Raw genomic sequence first — 27,365 nt, forward strand, 5'->3', positions numbered from 1 at the left:
ATTATTTGGTCAATTTAGTTTGGGAAAAATTGGATTAAGCAACCCTAACAGGACAACAAACCTATACACACCATACATACATATACACACACACACACACCTATTGCAGGATTTCTCTGTTTTTATGTACAATGAGAATTTTCAAGGGGGGGATAAGTTGAGTTTTACTCAAACTTGTCTTCAGAAAGCTTTTAGTATTCTGAGGAACCTTCTCTGCAAAATGCTGGTATAAATATAGGGCATATAATGTCATTTGTTATTTCACATACATTTCCATTTATAAAATCTCCCCTCAGTTTAAGAGAATTTCTCCATATTGGAAAACTACACAATCTGTCATTAAAACATTAACATTAATTTTCTACGTGATCTACATGAACAAAAGATCCATGAACCTGGCAGTGTCAATATAGATTTTTTTCCCTTGGAGAAATCAATTTTTTTTTAATTTAGGAAAAAATGAATGAGTCAAGTCAATATTTGAAAAGTCATTTTACAAGGGTTGCCACAATATTTTGCAACCTGAAGCCCGTATTGGTTTAATTTTAGACTGGCTGCTACCATTTATTTCCCAGCTGGCACTGGAACAGTCATTTAAGGACAACAAACAGGGATTTTCTAAAAGCTATATTCAATGCAAAATGAACAAAAAATGGATATACCAGCTGTTTAAAAGCTAAGAGTAAAAACACTGCTCCCCACATTCATCCCCCCAAAAAACAATGCAAAACAGTAGATTTTGAGTTACATTTTGATAGCGATACAGGACATTTATCTCTTATTCCTAGTAACAGCTTAAAGCATGATGCACTGCACCATTCAATACCTATGCAATTTAATGACAAAAAGAAAGCAAGCCTATTTACTTCTGAAAAAATCATAATACAGTATTTTGCGAGCTATAATAAATATACGTATAAAATGTTAGAGATTCACAGAAAAGGGAGTGATGACTGTGAAACTATGTTTTGAACTGTGAGATGTTTGCCTGGCAAAGAAGAGAGTAAGGAGTTTAAGCAAAGAAAACAGCAAGACAGAGTACAATGTATGCAGCATTTGTGGCAACAGTGAAAGGTTCAGTATGACTCCAGCACAGTGTTGTAAAGCATGGGCTTAGTCAAACACACAAGAGTTCAAGTCCTGGCATTATCATAGCAGGTGTGAGCTCAGGTAAGTTATTTCTCTAATGTCAGTGTCCTTATCTCTAAAGTGGCATAGCGCATGTACAGCACCCAGCACAGTGCCCAGTCCTTACAAGCCTCTTGCCTTTAAGTTCTGATTTCTATTTCACTGCATTTCCTGGTTCAAGTCTTTATTACTTCAGTCTTTTCTCCATATTGTCACCTAAGTCGTTTTTCTAGAACTGAAATCCCATCATGCCATTCCTGTTAAAAACTTCAGATGGCTTCCCACTACCTACAAAATTCCTTAGCTTTGCAAGAAAGGCTTTTGCAGTTCAAGTCCCTACCTACCTCTCCCCAAGTGTACTTCATGGAACTTCTTCCTCTCCTTCCTATCCCCAAACTATAATAATACTAATAGTATTATACGATTCCTAGCTAAAAATTATTGAACCAACGACCACATTAAGCAAATCCTGAAAGCTCCACTTATATCATTATCTATATGAGGGAAGCCGGAGTCAGGCAGTGAACAACCTGCATGGCCAAAATTTGCAACCCTGGGTTTGAAGTCAGAGTATGAAGGTTCTCTATGCCATGTTAAGGAACTTGGGCTTTAAACAGTAATCAGTCTTTCAAAGGTTTTCAAGCAAGGAGATAAATAATCCAACCTGTAAGAAGAAAAATGATTATGACAGCACTCTTGAGGATAGATTAGAAAGGAGATTATAAGCAAGGAGGCTAGTCAGGATGGTTTTTAAGATTCCTTTTCCCTATGAGTCTATTATTCTACAATAAGGGAAATTTCAAAGCTTAAAGTCTGAATAACTGGAAGAATGACGAAACCAAGGAAAAAAATCAAGAAAGTATACTGGTTTGGGGGCAAAGATAGAGTCAAGTATTGAACATGTTATAAGTTGAGGCAGGCCAAAAATGTAAAGCTGTGTAGCACAGACCCATGGGAAAGAAGAGAAGATAACAAATGGAAGGGAATACTCATTTCTATATGAAAAATGGGAGAGCAATACTTCTTTTCTCTCTCATTAAAGGACTTGTAAAACATACTGTGCATATTATTATCAGTCATACTTGATAATATTACAATGTTAGAGCTCAGATATTTTGCATTCTCATGCACTACTAAAGACCAATTAGGCAATTTTAAGAAACTGCACAACTATCATAAATAAATGGTAGTGTACATATGGAAAAATTAAGGAACTCTATCTCACATCACACTTAAAAATTAATTCCTGGTAGACTAATGAACTAAATGTGAAAAGCAAACTATAAAATGTTTGTAAGATAATACAGGACCCTATTTTCATGATCACAGAGTAAAAATGGGATTTTTAAAGAAAATATAAACACTAACCATAAAAGAAAATGCTAATAAACGTGACTATATTAAAATTTAAGAACTGCAGTTCCACTTCTGCTTAAGACGTAGAAAGACAAAAGAGTGCTCCCACCTGAATAAGGAGAAAAAGGTAAATAATCTATAAAATAATAGCTTTTCTTGACTTTATCAGAGAGTTGAGGTTGTAAGGAATTGAATTCCAATTCCCTCCAAGATGGAAATAAACGAAATGCTTCACCTTTGGCAGAGCACAGAAGGAAGAGGTAACTTGCTAAAATTCTAAGAAATTCTAAAGGCCAAAGTGGGCTACCGAGACAGTTTGGAATCTCTAGGATCCCCAGATACAAAGAAGAGTAAATAATTAATAGCAAACTCCTTTCCATGTGCCTGTATCACATGCTTACAAGAAAAACTGGGCAGGGGACCTGAAAGAGCCATCAGTGGCACAGAGGTATAAAACCCCATCCTTCTGAACACTTTTTTCTCACACAAAGCAAAAGCTTTAAGCCAATGGGGGAGAAACAGGAAACTCATCCATCACAGGGCTCAGGCAAAAATCCACTGCTCTCAAAGAGGGATAGAAGCAAAAGCCATCTGCCCTAGAGAGAACAGGTAACTCCCCCTCCCACTTTGAACAGTCTTACACTGAGGAGAGGGTAGGAAACCCCCCCACCACTAGTCCTAGGCAAAGGCTGAAGGATGGGTAGAAGCAAAAGTTGTCAGGATCATCTTGGGCTTAGGATCATGAGCTGATACAAAGCATAGGTTTACTACCACTGGGTGAAGGGAAAGAAACTCTCTCAAATATAAAAAGTCATTTTCCCTTTATTTTTAATCTCTTTAAAAGATAACCGACAGTGTAAAGTAAAAATGGTAATAAAGTGTTGTAGAGTTTATAACATATGTAGAAGTAAAATGTATGACAACAACAGTACAAAAGATATGAGGGAGGAAATAGAAGTACACTGCAGTAAGGTTCTTATATTATACATAAAGTTGTATATAATTTGGAGGTAGACTTCAAATGAAAGGTATATAACATATACCTTAGAGCAGAGTCAGCAAGTCTTTTCTTAAAGGGCTAGATAATAAATATTTCAGGCTCATGGACCATATGGTCTTCGTCACAACTACTCAATTCTGTTGTTGTAGTGCAAAAGCAGTCATTGACAATATGTAAATAAAGGGGCATGGCTGTGGTCCAATAAAAATTTATTTATAAAAAACAAGCCATAGACATGGATTAAAATAAAATAATAGGCGTTTACTGACCTCTACCCTACAGACACCACCATGAGTTTTTTTTTAAACGAGGAATAACTAATGAGCCAATAGTGGAGATAAAATTGAATCATGAAAAACTCAATTACCCCCCAAAAATGCAAAACAATAGGAAAAAAAAGAAAAGAGAAGAGAGGAGACAAATAAAAAACAAATAGCAAGACAGTAGATTTAACAACCACACTAATAATTACATTAAATATAAATGGTCTAAACACCCCTATTAAAAGGCATAGATTGGCAAACTGGATAAAAAAGTAAGATCTAAATATATGCTATCTACAAAAAACCCACCTTGAATATAAATTCATAGATAAAAGTAAAAGAATGGAAAAAGATACAGCATGCAAATGACAGTCAAAAGAAAGCCAGGGTGGGTATATTAACATCAGAACAAATAAACTTCAACATAAAAAGTATTACTAGAGATAAAGAGAAACATTACATAATAATATAGAGGTCAATTCATCAAGAAGACATATTAATCCTAAATGTATATGTATCTAATAACAGAGCTTCAAAATACATAAAGTAAAACTGATAGCTAGTAGAAGGCCTCAATACTCTTTCCTCTATAAATAATTAGATCATGTTGACAAAATTTAAGAATTCCTTTCATCAAGAGAATCATAAAGAGAATAAAAAGACAAGCCACAAACTGAAATCTAGAATGAATTACATACACATACACATGCATGCACACAGATATGCTGGAGAAACCATATATGTGTATAAAATTAATCAATATTTAAAAGAAAGAAAAGAAAATGGGCAAAACACTTGAATTAAAGGCAAATCCAAATGGCCATTAAACATATGAAAAACTATTCAACCAAAGAAAACAGAAAAGAAAAATAAAATATTTGGAATTAAAAATTCAGTTTAAGGATTTAACAGGAGATAAGAACACAGCTAAAGAGCAAATCAGTAAGATAGATTTGGAAGAAAGATCTGAAGAAATTATCCAGAATGTAGAGCAGAGAAATAAGGAGAGGGTAAATATCTGATAGAATGACAAAGTTATGGTTCAATAAGAACTTTCAGACATTGCTGCTGGGTACAACCACTTTGGAAAACGCACATACGTTATTTAGTAAAGCTGAACACGTGCAAACTATGCCAATCCTAGGTATACTCCCTTGAGATCCTCTTGCACATGTACATTTAGGAGTCATGTACAAAAATGTACATAACAGTGTATTTGTAAAAGCCTCAAACCAGAAACAAAGCAAATATCTATCAGCAGAATAGGTAAACAAATTATGATATAGTTATATAATGGAATGTTATACAACAATGAAAAGAAATGAAATAGTATTTTATGTGACAACATGGTTGAATCTTAAAATTACAATGTCAAGCAAAAGAAGCAAGTCCAAAATAAGATACTTCCAATACAACTCCATCTAAATAAAATTCAAAACAGACAAAACTAAAGTATTGTTAAGGAATATATATTCAGGTTGTAAAACTTAAAGAAAAGCAAGAAAACAATTATCTCAAAAAATCAAAGTAGTAGTTATCTTTATTGAGGAAGGAAGAGGATGTGACCAGAGAGACCCACACAAGACTGGAAAGCTCTTCTCAGAAGAAGTAGAATAACAAATAAACAAAAAATCATTACCTTTGAAACAGCCATTAAACTTCTAAAAAAAATAACAGGACAAATGCATGAAGCTGTATTTAGAAAATGTTGCTTGCAGCACTATTCATAATAGAAAAAACATTAATATAGGGTTGAATAAATAAATTATACCATAAGGAAATTTTATAATGATGTAGATCTATATTTATTGATAATAAATGTCCATAATATATTTTAAAATCAAAGAAGAGTCTTTAAAAGAATTTCTGTGTGTCCTCATTTTTAAAAGTTAAAAAAATAATTATTATATAGAAGAACTGAAAAACTAATTGGAAGAATATACACCAAAATAGTAACAGAAGCTATCTCTGGATGGTGCAATTATTATTAATCTTTATTTTCTTCTTTATACTTATTGAAGTTTCTATGATTTCTAAAAATGATCATACATTGGCTTCTTATTTAAAGAATAGTTAATTTTCTGGGAGTAATACACCAAGAAATTAATACCATTTAAAAGATACACCTACACAAAATTCAGAGGATTAAGTACTCTCACCAAAGATTTTTTGGGTTTTATGCAAGTAGCATAATTCAAGAATTGGGCCAGTGGCCCAGCGAATGAAATATAACACTACTCACAACTTTATATAGGGCAACTGCCTACTTTATTAGCCACTTGACCTTGTACTTTTCAGAAATACTAGGATTCTACTCTGAATTCTTTTTCCCCAGGGGTTTTTTTCCTTTAACCTTTAAGTAACAGCATGACTGGAAAGCAACATTAACATTGCAGAGACATGCCTAGATAAAGAGGTAAAGACTCTCACTGAGCATCTCACTGGTATCAAGTAATAAAACAGGTGGCTCTCATCCACATGTCTCATTAGAAATAGTAATCACATCAGAACAGTAACTATTAAATGCACCTAAGATTAAAGAAAGTGTTAAGTTTGGAAAATCTCTGGGTATAGCATAAACTTAGAATATAACAATTGCTATAATTGAAGATGGAGAAAAATGCAACAGGCTAAGAACAAGTGTATTTTGCAGCTGTAATGGATGCTGTCATTAGTTTGGGGGGGAAATTCATTTCATTTATAAATGTGTGGTATATTCGCTTTTCCATCACAGTTTATTTCCTGTATGTAATTAGGTAAAAAAATCCAACTGATTTTCTTTTTTCAATCAATTCTTAGAGGGTAGTACCAGCTTTATCTATATAAATTTAATTTTGATTTTTTAATTACCTATCATGTTTTAAGAACTGAATTATCAGTAAATTGATGGCTGTAATCAGATAAAAAATATTAAATTATTTGAAATACAAATGCCTCCCAATATTCAAGTTGTTTTGTTTTGGTTTGATACTGTTTTCCTGGCTAAAAGCCTTCTGGACTTATAATAATAATGCCAAAGTTTTATGCAGGAATCCCTTCCTTTCTCTTCTCCTTTAGCCTTAACTTCATCTGAAACTCTTATAAAAGAAGAAACGGTGATAGAGTTTAAGTGCTGTAAGTATTACGATTTTGTTTTTATTTTAGAATAGTGCTTACATTGTTTTTTTCTCCCACCTGGCAAAACTATTTTTAAAAATCTCCAATTTGAATTGTAGCTCTCTTTTCATACTATACATATTTGTAAGGATACCTTTGCCCAGAATTTGCTCAAAGACCTGACTGCTAAAATGTACTATAATAACCTCTTTGTCTTTCCCATTCCAGTTGAAATCACCTTCTTCTGGATTCTTGTTAAGGAGCTCTTTCAAAGTGTTTTCTAAAAAACTGGGATCTGTTCCAGGTTCTTCCTTTGACAAAGTTACACTAACTGGTTTGTGGATTATTTCATCAGCCTCAGCAACACCATTATTAGTCTGCAGCCCTTCTACAGAAACAGTTGACACTGAATAAGTATTTCCTAAATGATCCATTATAGGAAGCAAATATAATTCTGGTTGAAGAGCCTAAAACATAGGAAATTAAAAAAAATTAATTTGTAATTTAAAAAACAGTAAGCTAAAACATAAGCTTAAAATATCACATTACATACATATGGAGGAGCAAATGATTTGAGTTTCAGTTCTGATTCTTGCTTTGTCTTCACCTAGAAATAAATACATGAGAAAAAAAATTAAAGCTTTTGTAACATTTTTCAATTATTTTTACCTCTACTTTTTTCCCCCTGAGGAAGATTCACCCGGAGCTAACATTTGTTGCCAATCTTCCTTGGTTTTTTTTGCTTGAGGAAGGTTTGCCCTGAGCTAACATCTGTGCCAGTCTTCCTCTGTGTTGTGTGTGGGACGCCGCCACAGTGTGGCCGTTGATGAGTGGTGTAGGTCCGCACCCCAGAACTGAACCCAGGCCACTGAAGCAGAGTGCACTGAATTTAATCACTAGGCCATGGGGGCCGGCCCCTTACCTCTATGTTTTTTGCAGAAGGCGCATATCTGTGACATAGAAATCAAATCTAAAAGCTGGTAATAAGACTAGATTCTAGAAAATGTAAAATATAATGCTATTTCTACTCACTGTACTAAATATAATATAAATTCTATGTCATTTAATAATAATAATTATGGCTATCACTTGCATGGATTCACTATGTATCAGGCACTATTGTAAGTGCTTTACATTTATTAGCTCAGTTAATCCTCTCAATTCCATGTAATAGGCATATATATATATATAAAACTATTGTAGTTCACAGACAATGAGATTGAGGGAAAGAGAAGCTAAGTAACTTGACCAAGATTTTATAACTAGGAAGTTTCCAAGTTGGGATTCAAAGTCCAACCTTATAAACTTTATTTCCTAAATATTAAATCCATAGAGTTCATTTGCTATTCATTCATTCATTCAACAAACATTGAGGGCATACTATGTGTCAGGCAGTGTTATATATGGTGGGGATACAATAGTAAACAAGACAGTCTCTGCTCTCACGCAGCTTACATTCTACTTGGGGGAGTAAATGTTAAATAAACATGATTTAGGATAGTGATATGTGATTTATGAAAATAAAACAGAGTGATGTAATAGATAGTAACTTAGAAAAAGAATATCTAAAAACTACATTGTCAGAGAAGGCCCTTTTGAAAAGATAATATTTGAGCTGAAGCCTGAACTATGAAAAGAAGGCAGCTGTCTGAAAATCAGGGGACAGTGCTTTCCAGGTAAGTGCAAAGACCGTAAGTGAGAAAGGAGTTTGCTGTATTTGACAACCAAAGGAAGATTTTTGTGGCTGAAGTGTAGAACCAAGGAGAAAACAGCAGTAGATGAAATCTGAGACACAGCCTGTTCTTTAGGCCCTTCTTATCTCCTGCCCAACTACTGCAAAAGTCACCTGGTTATAATCTCTGCCTCTAGCCTCTTAAGGCTCTCATCATGTCATCTTTTGCTCAAAACTTCAAGGCTTCAGAAAAAAACCCCTAACTTACTAATCTGGCATTTGAGATCTTTAATAAACTACTCTTATAACTTGTTCTCTATTATTCCCTTTCACACAGTCAATGCTCCAGTGCAAAACGAACCACTACTCTTTCTTAGTTGCCTGCTTTTCCACTTCTGTGCTCATTCTATTTTCTCTGCTCAGATTTTCCCACCCAACATCTTTGCAAGATCAAATATTTATCTTTCAAGATCCAAACTGGATATCTCTTCTTCCTCAGAGTTCTTCATCTCTCCTCTTCTCCTGCTGGAAGTAATCTCTTTTTCTTCTGAATATACAAAATATGCTCCTTACTTATTTATGTATTTTATCTTTATTGCTATGCTGAGTATGCTTTAAGGACAAGATCTGCATACAATTCTTTTTTCTCATTTTGCATATAGAAAAACATCAATAATTATTTGTTGAAAATAATAAAAATTAAGGGGCTGGCTCCACAGCTCAGTGGTTAAGTTTGCATGCTCTGCTTTGGCAGCCCAGGGTTCACAGGTTTGGATCCCAGGCATAGACCTAGCACCGCTTGTCAAGCCACGTTGTGGCAGCATTCCACATAAAATAGAGGAAGATTGGCACAGATGTTAGCTCCGGGCCAATCTTCCTCACACACACACAAAAGTTTTAAAAATTAGGATTTTAGAAGTTGACTTCAATTACCTTTAAGGGCCCTCCCAACCTAGATTACAACCTGTGATTGTAATTTTACATATCATGAAAAAGAACAAAAGGTTGTGAGAGTTGTTCCTTTTCTTCCCCATCTGAGGAAAACTAATTTACAGATCACTAAATTAATATTCTGGCATACTAAATCTCTAATGACAAAAACTTCAAATCTAGCTGCTGATCCAAAGAATTCGACAAAGCAAATTCCTTTATAGTAATACTTTGGGGGGAAATGTTCATTTTTTTCCATTATCATTCATTTTATTTAATTTGTTCAATAAACATTTAAATGCCTTTAAGTATTAAACACCTTGTTAGGTACTGGTTATACATACAATAGTGAATAAAATAAAGTCCCTGCCCACAGGGAGCTACAGTTTAATGGCAGAGTTAGATGTTAAACAAATAATCACATAAGTAAATATATAATAATGATACAATATGCTCACTAGAGTGGAATAGGACTATACTGCATTTTAAAGAGTTTAAATATGGAAAAATCTTGATTAAAGAAATAAACCTTACATAGATGTGAGAAACCAGAAACTGAGATCTGATGGCTTGCTGGATTAAGAGTTTCAGCTAGGAAAACTCTCTACTTAGAAAATCCTACCACTGAATCATAGAAACTACAAATAGGAATGTTCAATAGATAATAGCTGATACAAAAAAAAACTACGTTGGAGCCAGATCATTTCACAACAAACAAGGCTAGTTGTGGCCCAAGCATGAGAACCCACTTTTCTTCAAAACACAAGTACTTGTTTAAAAAGCTTTTAAACACTATCATTTAAATTAAAATATATATATTACTTATATGATGACATTTTAACTTTGTCTTCCTTTCTTCCCAAGGAAATTCACACACAAAAAACCCAACATCATTTTAGTGCCTGATAATAAGCCAACAGGACTCACCTTTTCTTGATGATTTATATGCTTAGTAATATTTCCATTTCATTATAGTTGAGATTACATATTTCATGGTATGTTAAGGGGCTGAGTTGATATGCATTTAAGATAATTTGTTAAAGTATGCTTTTCTCTAATCAAAAGGAAAAAAATAAGAAAACTTACCACAGCTAGATTATTTCCAATGCATTTCAGAAATAAAAATTTTTCTGCAACAGCATCTTCACCAAGGAACTCACCAAGACGCTCCCTCAAGGCTTGTAAAGTAAGGTGAGGAGATACTCTGAAATATCACGACATTGCCTTATAATGTAAAATGAAATAGGTTTTGGCTATACTAAAGATTCGATAACTTTAGTCAGCTATCTCAAACAGAAATACCAATTTAACATATATTATATGTTTATAGCTTAAAGCATTATGTTTCTACATTGCCTGGCACTTTGTAGGTCTTCAGTAAATATTTTTTAAAATAAACGATTAAAAGTCTGCCTTTTAAAATTATGCAAATGAACACTGTTCATAAAAGTCCTTTTTGTACTGAAAAGGGAAATGCTTGTCCACTTTTCTCATCCACCTCCAAACTTTAACGTTAAAACAAAACTTTGCTATGGAATTTATATACTTTTATACATATATCAAAGAATAATTTAGCCACAACTATTTATTTTGGAAGTTTGACAGGATTAACTAGTACCTAAAAATTTCATTGATGATCAAATGTTGTCAGATTCTACATCTTTGTTCAATAGAGATACTTCATTCCTCAATGTCTAAAATTTAAAGTTATCACTTACGCTATTGTTGTTCTGAGTTCTTGTTTTTCTAGGATCTTCTGGAAACACTATATAATTCATTCATTGAGTCAATAAATATTTATTGAGCACCTACTATGTATGGGTCAGGCATTGTTCTAAGGGATGGGAACACTGCAATCAACAAAACAGATGAAAATCTCTGCCCTTATAGACATTATAATCTAGTAGTGGGAGAGACAAATTAACAAAATAAGTAAGAAAAAAATATAATTTATAAGATACTACTAAGTACTAGAGAGAAAAATAAAGCAGAGAGGGGAGAAAGGGACTATAGCTGAAATTTAAAATACAGTCATCAGAGAAGACCTGAAAACAGTAATATTTGAGTAAAGATCTGAAGATGAGAGAGCATATGTAAAGGCAAAAAGAGTATGTAGGCAAAAGGAACAGCAAGTACAAAGGTCCTGATGTGGGTCCATGTCTCACGTGTTCTAGAACAGAAAGGAGGTTATGTGCTTGAAGAAAGTGATGGGGAAGACTAGGAAGACTGAGGTGCACTCAAGAGAAATAACAGGCAGTCAAATCATACAATGTCATGTATGTTTCCATGAATGTGAAAATACATATATACATAAGAGCACATACACACATATACATATAATCTATTTTTATTTTTTTAATTATTTTTTTAAAGATTGGCACCTGAGCTAACATCCGTTGCCAATCTTCATTTTTTTGTTTTTGTTTTTCATTTCCTCTTCTCCCCAAAGCCCCCCAGTACATAGTTGTATATTCTAGTTGTAGGTCCTTATGGTTGTGCTACGAGGGATGCCGTCTCAGCATGGCCTGATGAGCGGTGCCATGTCTGTGCCCAGGATCCACACCGGTGAAACCCTGAGCAGCTGAAGCAGAGCACATGAACTTAACCACTCAGCCACGGAGCTGGCCCTTCTCTTTCTATTTTTAAATGGTTCAGTGAAAAAGTCATTGTGGATATACTGGTTTAACCACTATTCACAGCTCTTCAACAGGTTTCTAAATTCAGATAATTTCTCTCTTAATTCTCTTTGTGTATAACCATAGTAATATACAGGCTATTCACTGTTTTCTGGGTGACATCTGTTCCTATGGTATTATTTGATTTCACTGTTATACAGCACTATTTATTGATAGTATTCCATTAAGTTAGGGACTGGATCCATCACATGGACAAGGTATGTTTCACTTATAATTTTTCAATTTCCAGAAAGCATTTTTCTCTATAGAAAAAAGCTTGCTTTTTCAGACACTTTGTTACAAGACCCCAAAATACTTGCCTTATAAATCCAGCTGAAATGAATTCGTTAGCAACTTCTATTGAAATGGTATTTAATTTATAGTTCCACGATCCTTCAGGGACATAAAAAACATGAAGTTCCACCAACTGAATAAATTGAGAATAATGTCAGTTAAAATATTTTTAAAGTGAAAAAAATCAATTGATGTCTTCTACAAATTTAAGTTTAATAAACATAATTGAAATAAACATGGAATACACGTATCCTTCAGAACAAACAAAAAACAAAATGAAGAGCCAAAACTTTGTTCTTAAGTTGGCACAGTGGCACTTGCAGCACATTTTCCATTGGAAACAACGTCACAGATGTGGTCCTAGATTATCCTAACATCTCTGATATACAGAGTTCTTTCTGTGGCCCTCAGTAAGAATACTAGACTAAGACCAGCTTTCTTATCACCAGCCTTTCCGCCTCCCCTGCCTCCTACCTACTCAGTTCCATTGGGGTGACATTGTGAGATCCTTATCCTTTATATATTGTCTCCCTGACACAGTTGTGATGATTGCTAGTTCTTAGCACCTGCAAAGATGTGAATACTATGGTTTGGGGAATATTTTTGTTTCCCAGAATTCCAGGAAGAATCTATTCCTGACCAGTGACAGGGAAAGAAATGGTTGTTCTTACATAGGCATATCTGTAAGCTTGTCTGTGCTTATATACACCATTTTTGTTTCTATTAATGTTTTGTTGTGACTTCAACCAGAATCTTTCTATTTAGAAGAATATTTATGTTACTACAACGGAAACAGGACAATTATAGCAAATATAGTCTTATCTTTTAGTCTAATAAAGTTTGAAATTCACTGCACATTAAAAGTTAAACTATTTAAGTGATTATACTCTATAATAAATTTACATATATAAATATATAACAACATTAAATATCTGAAAAAACCTTAAAAAGTTTGACGTAAATATGACCTACTATTAACGTTAGCAATTAGTGATTAGTAGTTTTAATAGGAGATACAAATGGTTCCTGAACGTTTTGCTCAAGTAGTTTTTACTGACCAAGTAAATTACTTCTAATCTTTTGATGACAGAATATTAACCAGAAATTTAAGATGTTTGTATAGACTTCATAGTGAAGTCTGCCTCATGCTGCATTGTTAACACCAGAGCATTTAAAAGATTATTCCCTAGCTATACTACACTATTAATACCTAATACCATACTACACTATTAATACTATATAATATATAGTACTATATAATATCAAATATTAATACTATAACATTTAATAGCTATACTATCAAATATTTGCAAAATCTTAAGAAGTTTGAAGTAAACATGACCTCATCCTTTACACAAACATATTAATGTTTTACAAGAGAAAAAATATTTCTTGAACTAAACATTTTACTCTATTTTTTTTTTACCAAGTAAATTACTTCAATATTTTCTATAACAATTGATTAGCCACAATTCAAAGTGTTTGTATACATCTTAATTCCATAAGTGAATAGGCAATAAAAAGAAAACATATTTAAACATTACTTGATCTTTGAAATATGTTATGATGTAAATTAATTTATGGTGAGTTTAGATTTACTCATTCATTCAACAAATATTTAATGAGTGCCTACTGTATGCCAGCACAGTTCTAGGCACTAGGGATATGTCAGTGAATACAACGAATATACTTCCCTGCATGTAGCTTATATTCTAATGAGGTATCAGGACAAGAACGAGGATGAGGCAAGTGAGACACCCACTTCAGGGGCAAAATTTAAGGGGGCACCAAAACCTCAGAAATCAAGCAAATAATATTTTAAAAAATCTATTTAATGCAAAAAATTCATGATGAACAAAATATCAAAAATTTAAATAAAGACAGAATTCAATACTACTATTAGAATCTGAGGAAAAAGGAAAAATGTGAACCCCTATATACATGGTTTCTTAAAAATACATTTTTAATGGTTAATTTTTTCCAGAACAAAATAATTGAAAAAATACGGAAAAATTTAAACATATATATTAAAACACATTATTTTGTTAAATATTCTATTTATACCAAAACTCTATATTTATTATAATTTTACTTTCATGGCTTTAATGGAAGCAGACTCACCAATAATATTTTCACTAAAACCAATAACCATTTAAAAAAACATTAAAAGGTGTCTATGGGGGCACATATTCTTCCTTTTGCCTCAGGCTACAAAGTGGCTAGGCATGGCACTGTTGGATTCTATTTCTACTTAAATGTTGATATCTTGTTCATCATGATTTTTCACATTAATTTTTCATTTTTGAAAATACTGTATTAAAATATTTACCTTGATTACTGAATTTCTGATGCCCCTTAAATTTTGCACCTAAGGCAATTGCCTCATTTGCCTCAAACTAGTCCCCATCCTGTGAAGGACACAGACAATAAGCAATAAATATAAAACACTGAGAAGTTACATAGTACATTAGAAAGTGATCGGTACTAGGAAAAAAGAGTAAGTAGAGCAGGGTAAAGAAAATTGGGAAGATGAGGGAGGAAGTAGGTTTCAGTTTTCAATAGAATAGTCTGGGTAGGGCTGATGGAAAAGGTGAGATCTGAGTAAAGGCCTGCAGGTGAAGATGGAATTAGTCACGTGCAGATATAGAGGGAAAGAGTTCCAGAAAGAGCTAAAGCAAAGGCCTTAAGGTGAGAGCATGCCAGTGTGATTGAAGCAGAGAGTGTGGCGGGAGAGAGCAGTAGGAGATAAGGTCAGAAAAACCAGGAAGATGAGTAACAAATTAAATAGGGTCTTTCGGGCCATTCTAACATCTTCACCTTACAAAATGGGAAGTCAATACAGGGTTTTAATAGAAGCATGACATCTGACTTTTATTTTTTCAATATGAAAAAATTTAAACATACATACATATAAAAGGAATAATACTATAAATGTCCAAATACCTAGTATTTAGATTCAAAAGTTAACATTGTGCCATGTTTACTTCCTCCACATCTTCCCTCACCCGTCTCTAAATCATTCGAAGTAAATCAGACATATTACATTATACCCATAAATACTTTGGCATCTATCTCCTAAAAATAAGGACTTCTTTAATAATCATAGTATCATTTCACATCTAAGAAAACTAACAATTACTTAACATCAACTAATATCCAGTCCATATTTAAAGTTCCCCAATTGTCTGATTGTCCTCAGAATGTTTTTTCTATCTAAAATCCAATCAAGGATCACACATTACTTTTGGTTGTGTGTCTTAAAAACTTTAATTTGGAAGACTTTCCCAGACCTGCTTTTTTTCTCTTCATGGCATTGACTTTTAAAAGAGACTGGGTCAGTCCGTCTTACAGAATGTTCAGCATTCTAAATTTATCTCATTAACTCCTTAAGCTGTCATTTAACTTATTTTTCCAATCCCGCTGTCTCCTATAAACAGTTAAAACTGTATAGCCTTCAATTGACACAAGTAAATCATGTGGGGTAAAAATACTTTATAAATAGTGCCCTGCATTTCATATTGCTTCATATCAGGACATACAGAATGCTGTACTTCCAAATTTACTGTATTTAATAACTTTTAAAGGGACAGTAGAATAGAGACTGTAACGGGTAAAAAAATGGAACCTATGGTTATGAACCTATTAGAATAATTAAAGTGTGAGATGCTGTGGCTCAGATCAACATGCTAGCAGTGGAAGTGATGAGAAGTGGTCATATTTTGTATATAATTTAAAGCTAGGGTCAATCCATTGGAAGCGGGATTTGAGAGAGCAAAGTCAAATATGACTCCAAGGTGTTTGGCCTCAGATACTGAAAGGATGGATTTGCCATCACTTGAGATGGGGAAAGTCATGGGTAGTACAGGTATTTGGGAGGGAGGTAAAGGTAGTCCAGTTTCATACATGTTAAGTTTGAGATGTCTACTGGCCATCCAAGTTGAGATGTCAAGTAGGCAGTTGAATATATGAATTTGGAGTCTGAGAAAGAGGACTGGGATGGGGATAGAAATTCGGGAATCCTTAGCATAAAGTTGGTACTTAAAGCTATTAGACTGGATGAACTCACCAAGGAATGAGTGCAGATAGAAAAGAGAACAAAGAGCTGAACCCAATATTAAGAAATCAGGAGAAGATGAAGACCCAGATGACCAAGAATGAGTAACCAGAGAAGTAAGAGGAAAACCAAGAGAAAGTGTTTGCTAAAAGCCAAGAGAAGGAATTACGTCAAGGAAGAGAAAGTGATCAACTGTGTCAACTGTGGTGCACAGATAGATCAAGTATGTTTAGGATAGGAATTTAGCAATAGATCTAGTAATGAAGAGGTGAATTTAATAAGAGCAGTTTTGCTAGAGCAGTAGAGTGAAAGCTTGATTGGAGTTGGTTTAAGAGAAAATGGGGAGAAGGTATTGGGGCCTTGAGAGGGTATGAAATAATTACCTAGAAGAGTGGAAGAGTAAATGAGTGGGTGGAAGATAGTCTAATTGCCTACCAGCAAAAGGTTCCCTTTGAGATTCATAGTCATGACTTTAAAGTGAGAATCCCTTTATGTTGGTTTATGTTGGTATATTTTTCTCTAGCCACATCTGGCTGTAGGTGTAGATATAGAATAAGTGAAGAACCGGGTTAACCAGGGCTTTTGTATTGCCAAAGAGTACAATGAAACAGAGAGGGCAAGGAGTCAAAAGTACGTGCAAGAGAATGATCAAGGCTGCCCTGTGGTATTTGAGCCAGCTATGGAGGACATCACTAGGTGAGAAATAGTAAAATAAACAAGGCGATAGGATCAATGCATTGCAGGTCCCAGTACGGCTGGGGTACTTAGAGGAAGTGAGCTGGAGATACAAGAACTGTAATCAGACAATGGGATACATGAAGTTAGGTTCATGGAGGAATCAATATACAATGCCTTATATAATCCATATTTTTGCTTTATCAAAACTTTCCAAAAATAATGATAAGCAGGTTTTTCTTATATTCTAGTATAAAAAAAATGTTCTTACCTCTGATGAGGAAGGTTGACTTGGATTGAGGGACATATTCACCAATGTCTGAATGGGGTAATTATCAGTGCAATTTTGTGGTTTTTTAAAATATTTCTTCCTTTAAGTAGTATTTAATAAAGGCTGTGACAGATTTTTGGCTTAAGAGTGCATTCCACTCACTTCTGGTCTCTGATTTGTTCAAAAAGCGAAAAGAAAAACACAAAAGGCCTTAAAATAGACTCAAAATGAAAATTTAGGAATGTATACAATCACATAGTTATTCTAATTCAAAAAGACATATTACTAGTAAATAGGGTTGGTAATTGCAGTGACGTGAACATACATCTTATACAACTAAGTAAAGTGATAATTACATTATAATGGACTTGCAACCAGGACATATTTTACCATTCTAAACAATTCATTTCCTCTTGGTCAAAAATTAAGGTTAAGTATATGTAGCATTTTACATAAAGTAAAAACATACTTTTGGAAGTGGAAAGACTGAATTTATACAAATGGATGTAGAATGATGAAAATTGTTTCACCATGTGCATTTCTTCCTGGGTTTTGGACACCTCAATAATAATAAATGTAAATAATCACTCCAGAATAAGATGCCAGTCTAAGTGTATTAGGCTACATTTGTGTATTATTTCCTGTGTTTTTCCTCAGAGGATTTATGGTAGTTTACAAGAATGCACAATAAAATTTTAAAAATATAAATATAATAAAAATTGAAAAGTAAGATAGCTGAATTATTACTCTATAAAGGAATTTAGCAAAATGGGACAATCCTTTAGGATACGCTAATCATACCAACACCAGACCAGAAGCTTTTCTTTAAACTTTTTTTTTTTTGAGGAAGATTAGCCCTGAGCTAACTACTGCCAATCCTCTTCTTTTTGTTGAGGAAGCCTGGCCCTGAGCTAACATCCGTGTGCATCTTCCTCTACTTTATACGTGGGATGACTACCACAGCATGGTGTGCCAAGCGGTGCCCTGTCTGCACCTGGGATCTGAACCGGCGAACCCTGGGCTGCCGAGAATTGAAACGTGTGAACTTAACTGCTGAGCCACCAGGCCGGCCAGAGACCAGAAAGTTTTTTTAAGATTTCAAAGCATTGCTCCACCATGGTTTATATTAAAATAGTGATTTAACTCCAATAAAACTTAAAATTTCTGTGATCTGGTACTGATTACAGCTGTATGAAATCCTACCAGAGACCTCTAATTGTTTTAACGGTAGTAAAATTAGAAGATTATATCCTGATATACAATCTTCTAAATCAAATTAGTTTCACATATTACTTCCTATATAAATTTCTTATAATAATTAAAACTTAAATGTGATTTGTCATTTTAACCATCTTAAACATTATTTTAAATATATTAATACTTTAAGAAAACATTTAGATGTTCCATTTCTATACCTATGTAAAGGCCCTTTCTGCCATTGTACTAATATTTGTCTCTAAACAAAGCACAACTCAGATACATATATGATGCAAATATAGTAACTTTCCTATTAGAGAAGAGTTAATGGTAAAAAGCTATAATAATTACAGTACATGGGCATTCATTAACTGGTAAGCAAATTAGGGGGCTAGAATTTTCAAATTCTGTGGATGCATTAAAAATTTTATATTTTCATTCAGAACAAATTTTTATTTATTTTTTAATTTTTTTTAAAGATTGGCACCTGAGCTAACAACTGTTGCCAATCTTCTTTTTTCTTCTGCTTTTTCTCCCCAAATCCCCCCAGTACATAGTTGTATATTCCAGGTGTGGGTACAAATTTTTATTGTTATTTTCCTTTTTGATGTACTTATTTATTTATCTAGCACTACCTTGCTGTACACAGAACAAATTTTTAATTAGGCAAGTTCAAGACAGATCAAGGTTTGCTTTACTATTATCCTAAGGTAAACTGCCCCACTATACTATCGCTTTGAAAGAAACAGCAAAGAAGCCATGTTTTGAACTATAACTTCATTTGTCATTTCCGACTGAATCAATGATGAACACCAAATCCTGGGCTGGGCAGAGACAAATAAAATGGCCTGGCATGAAAAGATGAGCCCTTAGGAATTAGATTGCGAGAAGAGCTGAAGATTCAAGTATGCAGTTAATAGATATCGAAGCAAAAGAATGGAGAAAGGGAAGTTATGAAGTAGCATCACAGCCATGAGGTAAGCCCATGTTTCAGGAAAGCTATAATTCTTCGTAAACAGAGATAGAAAAAAGAGACAAAGTAGAGAGAGTGACTAAGTGGACTGGTAGGGAGAAGTAAACTGTGGAGATACATAGCTGATTCATGTTTATAGCTAAGCACTAGTGAGAAAAGTAAAAAATTTTTGCTGTTGAGATCCCTAGCATTGGATCTACTCCTGGTTTGGCCTATCAGTGCAACAGTTCCTGTGTTTTCTTTGGATTTCCATGGGGTAACTGTCTCCAGTACTGTACTTTGTTGATCTTGACAATAAGCTCCTGATTGCTTGTGGTAACCTGAGTTAAGTCTTTGCTATCAAAACCGAAAGATGCTTAATTAGCTTCTTTAGGCACGCTTAGAATTTGTAGGTGATCCTAACCAAATCACATTTCACATACCAAATCCTAAAGTATAATATTTGGGATTTTCAAATGCTTTCTCTCTTACTAATTAGCTAGTGAACAGAAAAATGGCAACAATTGAAACAAAAGAAGACTGAAGAGAGTGACATCAGCATCATGGCAGAGTAAGCTTTCCCAGTAATCTCTCCTCTCCAACATACAACAAAAAAGTCATTCATACTGGAACAGAGGACATCCAAACACAACACAATGCAGCCATACGATGGAGGGTGGAGAGGCTGGAGGCCCCTTCAGAAGCAGCAGAATTGGGTAAGAGAAAACTTCGCCCCCAGCCCCAAACACTGCAATCTGGGAATGCAGGAGGCCTCTGAGAGGGAAGAAATATTAGAGGATGTCCATTGGTGGGAACATCAAGGATCCCTGAGGGCCCTTGCAGCTTAGAGGGAAGCCCTCTACCAGAGCAAAAGCTTTCATGGGGGGGTGACCTTATCAAGCCAACATATCAGGAGAGCAGACAGGGAGAGCAGAGGGAGAAATCCCTGAGCTCACACAGGAGAAAACATCCCTCCCCCCACCTGCCCAGCAATGGCTCCAGTACTTGGTATTTTGGCTGAAGGCAGAGGGCTCAGAATATGTGGCTTTTGACCTCCACCCAGTGGCAATAGGTGGTAACTGCAATCAAATAACACTAGGATGCAAAAAACCAGAGTCACTCCCTTCAGCAATATCAAACATTATATTAGATCTCCAGACCAGAGAGAAAATGACAAGTACCCAGAAATCAGTCCTGAAGACACAGAAGTATGTAATCTAAATGACAAATAATTCAAGATAGCTATCATCAAAAAACTCAACAAGTTCAAAGAGAATGTCGAGAATCAATTCAAGGAGTTCAGGAGCTACCTCACAAGAGAGATTGAAACTATAAAGAAGAATCAATCAGAAATATTAGAGACGAAAGACACAATGGAAGAAATAAAACAAAATATGGATTCCCTGAATGCTTGAGCAGACATCATAGAGGAGCATATCAGCATAATCAAAGATAGACATGTTGTCCAGATAGACGTGGAGAGAGAGAATTAAGACTAAAAATAAATGAAGAAAGTCTCCAAGAACTATCTAACTTAATTAGGAAATGCAACATAAGAATTATGGGTATTCAAGAAGGAGAAGAGAAGGAGAATGGAGCAGAAATCTTGTTCAAAGAAATAATAGCAGAGAACTTCCCAAATCTAGGGAAGCAAATGGAAATCCATGTGGAAGAGGATATCAGATCTCCTAAATATGTCAATGTAAAAAGGTCTACTGCAAGGCACACAGTAGTGAAACTGGCAAAAGTGAATGACAAAGACAGAATACTAAGGAAAACAAAGCAGAAGAAAATAACCTACAAAGGAACCCCTATCAGGCTTTCAGTGGATTTCTCTGCAGAAACCTTATAGGCTGGGAGAGATTGGAATGACATATTCAAATCTATGAAGGACAAAAACTTTCAGCCAAGAATACTCTATCCAGCAAAAATATCCTTCAGATATGATGGAGAAATAAAAACTTTCCTAGACAAACAAAAGCTGAGGGAGTTCATAGCCATGAGATCCCCTCCACAAGAAATCCTCAAGAAGGCCCTCACACCTGAAAAAAAAAAAAGGGAGAAGGGGGTTACAAAGCACAGAGTAAGGAGATAAATACGCAGACAGAATCAGAGCAGGATAGCAAATACTCAAGTATAGCATTAAGACAAAGAGAAGGAAAACACCAAAAACAAAGATAATCTTGTCATTTTAACCAAAAACTCATAACACAAGATGGAATAAGATGTGAGAAAAACAACTTAGGAGGGGAAGAGGAAAGGGACTGAATCAATTTAGTCTAAGGAAATAAGAGGCCAGCAGAAAAGGAACTATCTTGGGGCTGGCCCTGTGGCCTAGTGGTTAAGTTAGTGTGCTCTGCTGTGGTGGCCCAGGGTTTTGCTGGTTTGGATCCTGGGCGCGGACATGGCACCCAGGCCATGTTGAGGTGGCGTCCCACATGCCACAAACAGAAGGACCCACAACTAAAATATACAACTATGTGCTGGGGAGATTTGGGGAGATAAAGCAGGAAAAAAAAAAAAAAGATTGGCAACAGTGTTAGCTCAGGTGCCAATCTTTAACAAAAAAGAAAAGGAACTATCTTACCCATGAGATTTTGAATAGAAGCCTCAGAGTAACCACTAAACAAAAAAGCAGAACAGAGACACGAATAATAAATAAGCAGAACCCAAAGAAACACAACATAAAAAACTACACAACTTAACTGGTAGACCAAAATACACAGGACGAGAAACAAGGGAAATGCAGGAGAACCAGAAAACAAGTGATAAAATGACAGCATTAAGCCCTCATATAGTGATACTCATCCTAAATATAAATGGATTGAATTCTCCAATAAAAAGTCACAGAGTGGCAAGAGGTATTAAAGAATAAGACCCAACAATATGCTGCCTCCAGGAAACACAGCTCAGCTCCAATGACAACAATAGGCTCAGACTGAAGAGGTGGAAGATGATACTCCAAGCTAATGGTAAACAAAAGAAAGCAGGTCTTGCAATACTTATATCAGACAAAGTAGACATCAAGATAAGACAGGTAAAGAGAGACAAAGAGGGGCAGTATATAACGATCAAAGCGACATTCCATCAAGAAGAAATAACACTCATAAATATCTATGCACCCAACACAGGAGCACCAAAGTACATAAAGCAACTATTAACAAAGCTAAAAGAAGCTATTAGTAATAACAATAATAGAAGGGGACTGCAACACTCCACTCACATCAATGGACAGATCATCCAGACAGAAAATCAACAAGGAAACAGTGGAATTAAATGAAAAGATAGATCAGTTGGACTTAATAGACATATATAGAACACTCCATCCAAAACAGCAGAATACACATTCTTCTCAAGTGCTCACAGAACATTCCCAAGGATAGATGATATGTTGGGAAACAAGGCAAGCCTCAATAAATTTAAGAAGACTGAAATAATAACAAGCATCTTTTCCGATCACAATGCTATAAAGCTAGAAATTAATTACAAGAAAAATGCTGAGAAAGCGACAAAGATGTGGAGACTAAACAACATGCTATTGAACAAACAATGGATCACTGAAGAAATTAAAAGAGAAATAAAAAAATATCTGGAGACAAATGACAATGAAAACATCCCATACCAATGCATATGGGATGCAGCAAAAGCCATATTAAGAGGGAAATTCATTGCAACCCAGGCTCACCTGAACAAACAAGAACAATCCCAAATAAGCAATCTCAAACAACACCTAACTGAATTAGAAAAAGAAGAACTAACCAAGCCCAAAGTCAGCAGAAGGAAAGAAATAATAAATATGTGAGCAGAAATAAATGCTATTGAAACAAAAAAGGCAGTAGAAAGATCAATGAAACAAAGAGCTGTTTCTTTGAGAAGATAAATAAAACTGACAAACCCCTAGCCAGACTTAAAGAAAAAAGGAGAAGAAGCTCAGATAAATAAAATTAGAAATGAAAGTGGAGAGATAACAACAGATACCACAGAAATACAACAGATTATAAGAGAATACTATGAAAAACTATATGCCAACAAAATGGACAATCTAGAGGAAATGGATAAATTCTTAGACTCTTACAACCTCCCAAAGCTGAATAAAGAAGAAATAGAGAATCTAAATAGACCAATCACAAGTAAAGAGATTGAAACAGTAATAGAAATCATCCCAAAGAATAAAAGCCCAGGACCAGATGGCTTCCCTGGGGAATTCTACCACACATTCAGAGAAGATTTAATACCTATCCTTCTCAAGCTATTCCAAAAAATTAGGGAATATGGAACATGTCCTAACACATTCTATGAGGCCAACATCACTCTGATACCAAAGCCTGACAAGGACAACACAAAAAAGGAAAACTACATGCCACTATCACTGATGAAAATAGATGCAAAAATCCTAAACTAAATATCGGCAACCCAAATACAGCAACACATCAAAAAGATCATACATCATGATCAAGTGGGATATATACCAGGGACACAGGGATGGTTCAACATCCGCAAATCAATCAATGTGATACACTACATTAACAAAATGAGGAATAAAAACCACCTGATCATCTCAATAGATGCAGAGAAAGCATTTGACAAGATCCAACAGCCATTTATGATAAAAACTCAACAAAATGGGGATAGAAGGAAAGTACCTCAACATAATAAAGTCCATATATGACAAACCCCCAGCAACCATCATACTCAATGGGCAAAAACTGAATGCCATCCCTCTGAGAACAGAAACACAACAAGGATGCTCACTATCACCACTCTTACTCAACATACTACTGGAGGTGTTGGTCAGAGCAATTAGGCAAGAGAAAGCAATAAAAGGAATCCAAATAGGGAGTGAAGAAGCGAAACTGTTTGCAGATGACATGATCTTATATATAGAAAATCTTAAAGAATCCATCGGAAAACTATTGGAAATAATTAATAACTACAGTAAAGTTGCGGGGTACAAAATTAACTTACAAAAATCAGTTGCACTTCTGTACTCTAATAAAGAACTTACAGAAAGAGAACTGAAGAATATAATTCCATTTACAATCACAACAAAGAAAAATAAAGTACCTAGGAATAAATTTAACTAAGGAGGTAAAGGACTTATACAATGAAAACTATAAGACATTACTGAAAGAAATAGATGATGACATAAAGAGATGGAAAGAGATTACAGGCACATGGATTGGAAGAATAAACATAGTTAAAATGTCCATACTACCCAAAGCAATCTACAGATTCAAGCAATCCCAATCAGAATCCCAATGACATTCTTCAAGGAAACAGAACAAAGAATCCTAAAATTCATATATGACAACCAAAGACCCCGAATTGCTAAACCAATACTGAGAAAAGAGAACAAACCTGAAGGCCTCACAATCCCTGACTTCAAAATGTACTACAAAGCCATAGTGATCAAAACAGCATGGTACTGGTACAAAAACAGGCACACAGATTAATGGAACAGAACTGAAAGCCCAGAAATAAAACCACACATCTATGGACAGTCCATCTTCGATAAAGATGCCAGGAACATACAATGGAGAAAAGACAGTCTCTTCAATAAACAGTGTTGGGAAAACTTGACAGCCACATACAAAAGAATGAAAGTAGACCATTATCTCACACCATACACAAAAATAAACTCAAAATGGATCAAAGACTTGAAGATAAGTCCCGAAACTATAAAACTCCTGGAAGATAACATAGGTAGTATACACTTTGACATCAAACTTAAAAGGATCTTTTCAAATACCATGTCTTTTCAGATAAGAGAAACAAAAGGAAAAATAAACAAGTGGGAATTCAGACTAAAGAGTTTCTGCAAGGCAAAAGAAACCAGGATCAAAACAAAAAGACAACCCAGCAATTGGGAGAAAATATTTGTAAATCATATATCCGATAAGGGGTTAATCTCCATAATATATAAGGAACTCACACAACTGAACAAGAACAAAATAAACAGCCCGATTAAAGAATGGGCAGAGGATGTGAACATTTTTCCAAAGAAGATATACAGATGGCCAATAAACACATGAAAAGATGTTCAACATCACTAATCATCAGGGAAAAGCAAATCAAAACTACACTAAGATACCACCTTATGCCTGTCAAAATGGCTATAATCACTAAGACTGAAAATAACATGTTGGAGAGGGAGTGGAGAAAGGGAACCCTCATACACTGCTGGTAGGAATGCAAATTGGTGCATCCACTATGGAAAACAGTATGCAGATTCCTCAGAAAACTAAAAATAGAACTACCATATGACCCAGCTATCCCACTACTGGGTATCTGCCCAAACAACTTGAAATCAACAAGCCAAAGTAACATATGCACCCCTATGTTCACCGCAGCACTATTCACAATAGCCAAGACATGGAAGCAATCCAAGCACCCATCAACTGATGATTGGATAAAGAAGATGTGGTATATATATACAACGAACACTACTTAGCCATAAAAAGATACAAAATCATCCCATTTGCAACAACCTGGATGGACCTGGAGGGACTTATGCTGAGCAAAATCAGCCAGACTGAGAAAGACAAACACTAGCTGACTTCACTCACATGGGGAATACAAACAAACACATGAACATAGAAGACAGTTAACTGGTTACCAGGGGATGGGGGATGGGAGTGGGCACAGGGGGTGAAGGGGAGCACTTAAGTGATGACAGACAAGAAATAATGTACAACTGAAATTTCACAATGATGTAAACTATTATGAACGCAAAAATAATAAAAAAATGAAAAAAAAAAAAGAAGACTGATAGCTCCATAGCCAAAGATAAAGTGACTATATAGTTCTAGTCTAATCTCTCATCTACAGTATTTTTGCTTTACAACCCCCTTGCCAGGAATGGAAAATTGGCTTTATCTTGCACACTTAAACCCCATCAGCTGGTATTGGCTGTATAAAAATGGATACTGAAAAGGTTCCCAAGGCCACATCTGGCCTCAGTAGCAGAGTCCAAAAATGGGTTATCATAGTCAACTATGGGTTTGGGGGGAGTAACTGTAAGCAGATATACCATCTATCTGCCATGTCTGGTCTACTGTCTATTTTAAAGACAATTAGCTATCATGCTTTCTCCGTTCTTTTCCAAAATGATTTTCGAGTCAGTAGCACAGCTGAAAATCAACCTTAAGAATTTCTAATACTGTTTAGTGACTAGAAATAAGGACTCCGGTAATTTTTATTTCCTGCCTCACTTGATAATAGAGCATACAAAGAGATGCTCTGTGGACTTAAGAAAATCCCTAGGATTTTCAAGTTTGGAAACCTGAAATGAGGCATGTTTAAACATATCAATATAGTAGAATCTCACACAAAGTAATTAAATGGATTGGGAAGCAGAAAAGCAGGTTTCTAATCCTTTATAACCTCTAAGGCTATTCAGCCACTCTATGCCTCTGTTTCTTACTCTGTAAAGTAAGTGGCTTGGATTCTTTAAGGTCTTTTGCAGCTGTAAAATTCTTTGCTTACTTGGTTGCTTGAGGAAAGAAAAGGTGATAGAGAAACTTTTATGCTGGAAAAATAAATCATTATATAGTAAACCTCATGCCAGATGATGAGAGTACTTGACATAATTCCTGATTCTTAAATCACCAAGGCACGAATTGAAATGAAGAGTAATACAATAGGTAATGGAAAAAAATGTAAACTTTAAAATTAAAGTGTAGTTAATGATATCTCCATACCCTCATAGATGTTGAATTAAAAATATAATAAAGTTTTATGACTTTTACTGCATACTTTAATTCTTTTTGTGGCTTCTTATAACCAAGTCACCTTATAGTTCC

At 34.8% G+C, this 27,365-nt stretch overlaps 1 protein-coding gene across 12 annotated transcripts in view; it reads right to left on the reverse strand.

Moving 5' to 3' along the window:
- Nucleotides 1–17,585, reverse strand: part of SPATA1 (spermatogenesis associated 1) — a 56,735-nt gene extending 39,150 nt beyond the window's left edge. For 10 of the 12 annotated variants that reach the window (XM_070592096.1, XM_070592093.1, XM_070592103.1 and 7 more), the window contains exons 1-5: nucleotides 17,415–17,585; nucleotides 12,441–12,547; nucleotides 10,532–10,649; nucleotides 7,397–7,450; nucleotides 7,082–7,310 (exon numbers count right to left, since the gene is read on the reverse strand). In XM_070592096.1, coding sequence (XP_070448197.1) covers nucleotides 7,082–7,310; nucleotides 7,397–7,450; nucleotides 10,532–10,649; nucleotides 12,441–12,547; nucleotides 17,415–17,450 — 544 coding nt within the window. In that variant the 5' untranslated portion in view covers nucleotides 17,451–17,585. Of the gene's footprint in view, nucleotides 1–6,997; nucleotides 7,311–7,396; nucleotides 7,451–10,531; nucleotides 10,650–12,440; nucleotides 12,548–17,414 lie in introns of all 12 variants that reach the window. The other 2 variants (XM_070592100.1, XM_070592101.1) reach the window with 1 other exon arrangement.
- Between the last annotated feature and the right edge of the window lie 9,780 nt (nucleotides 17,586–27,365).

Source organism: Equus przewalskii, chromosome 24, assembly GCF_037783145.1.
Source record: "Equus przewalskii isolate Varuska chromosome 24, EquPr2, whole genome shotgun sequence".
Classification (NCBI taxonomy): Eukaryota; Metazoa; Chordata; class Mammalia; order Perissodactyla; family Equidae; genus Equus; species Equus przewalskii.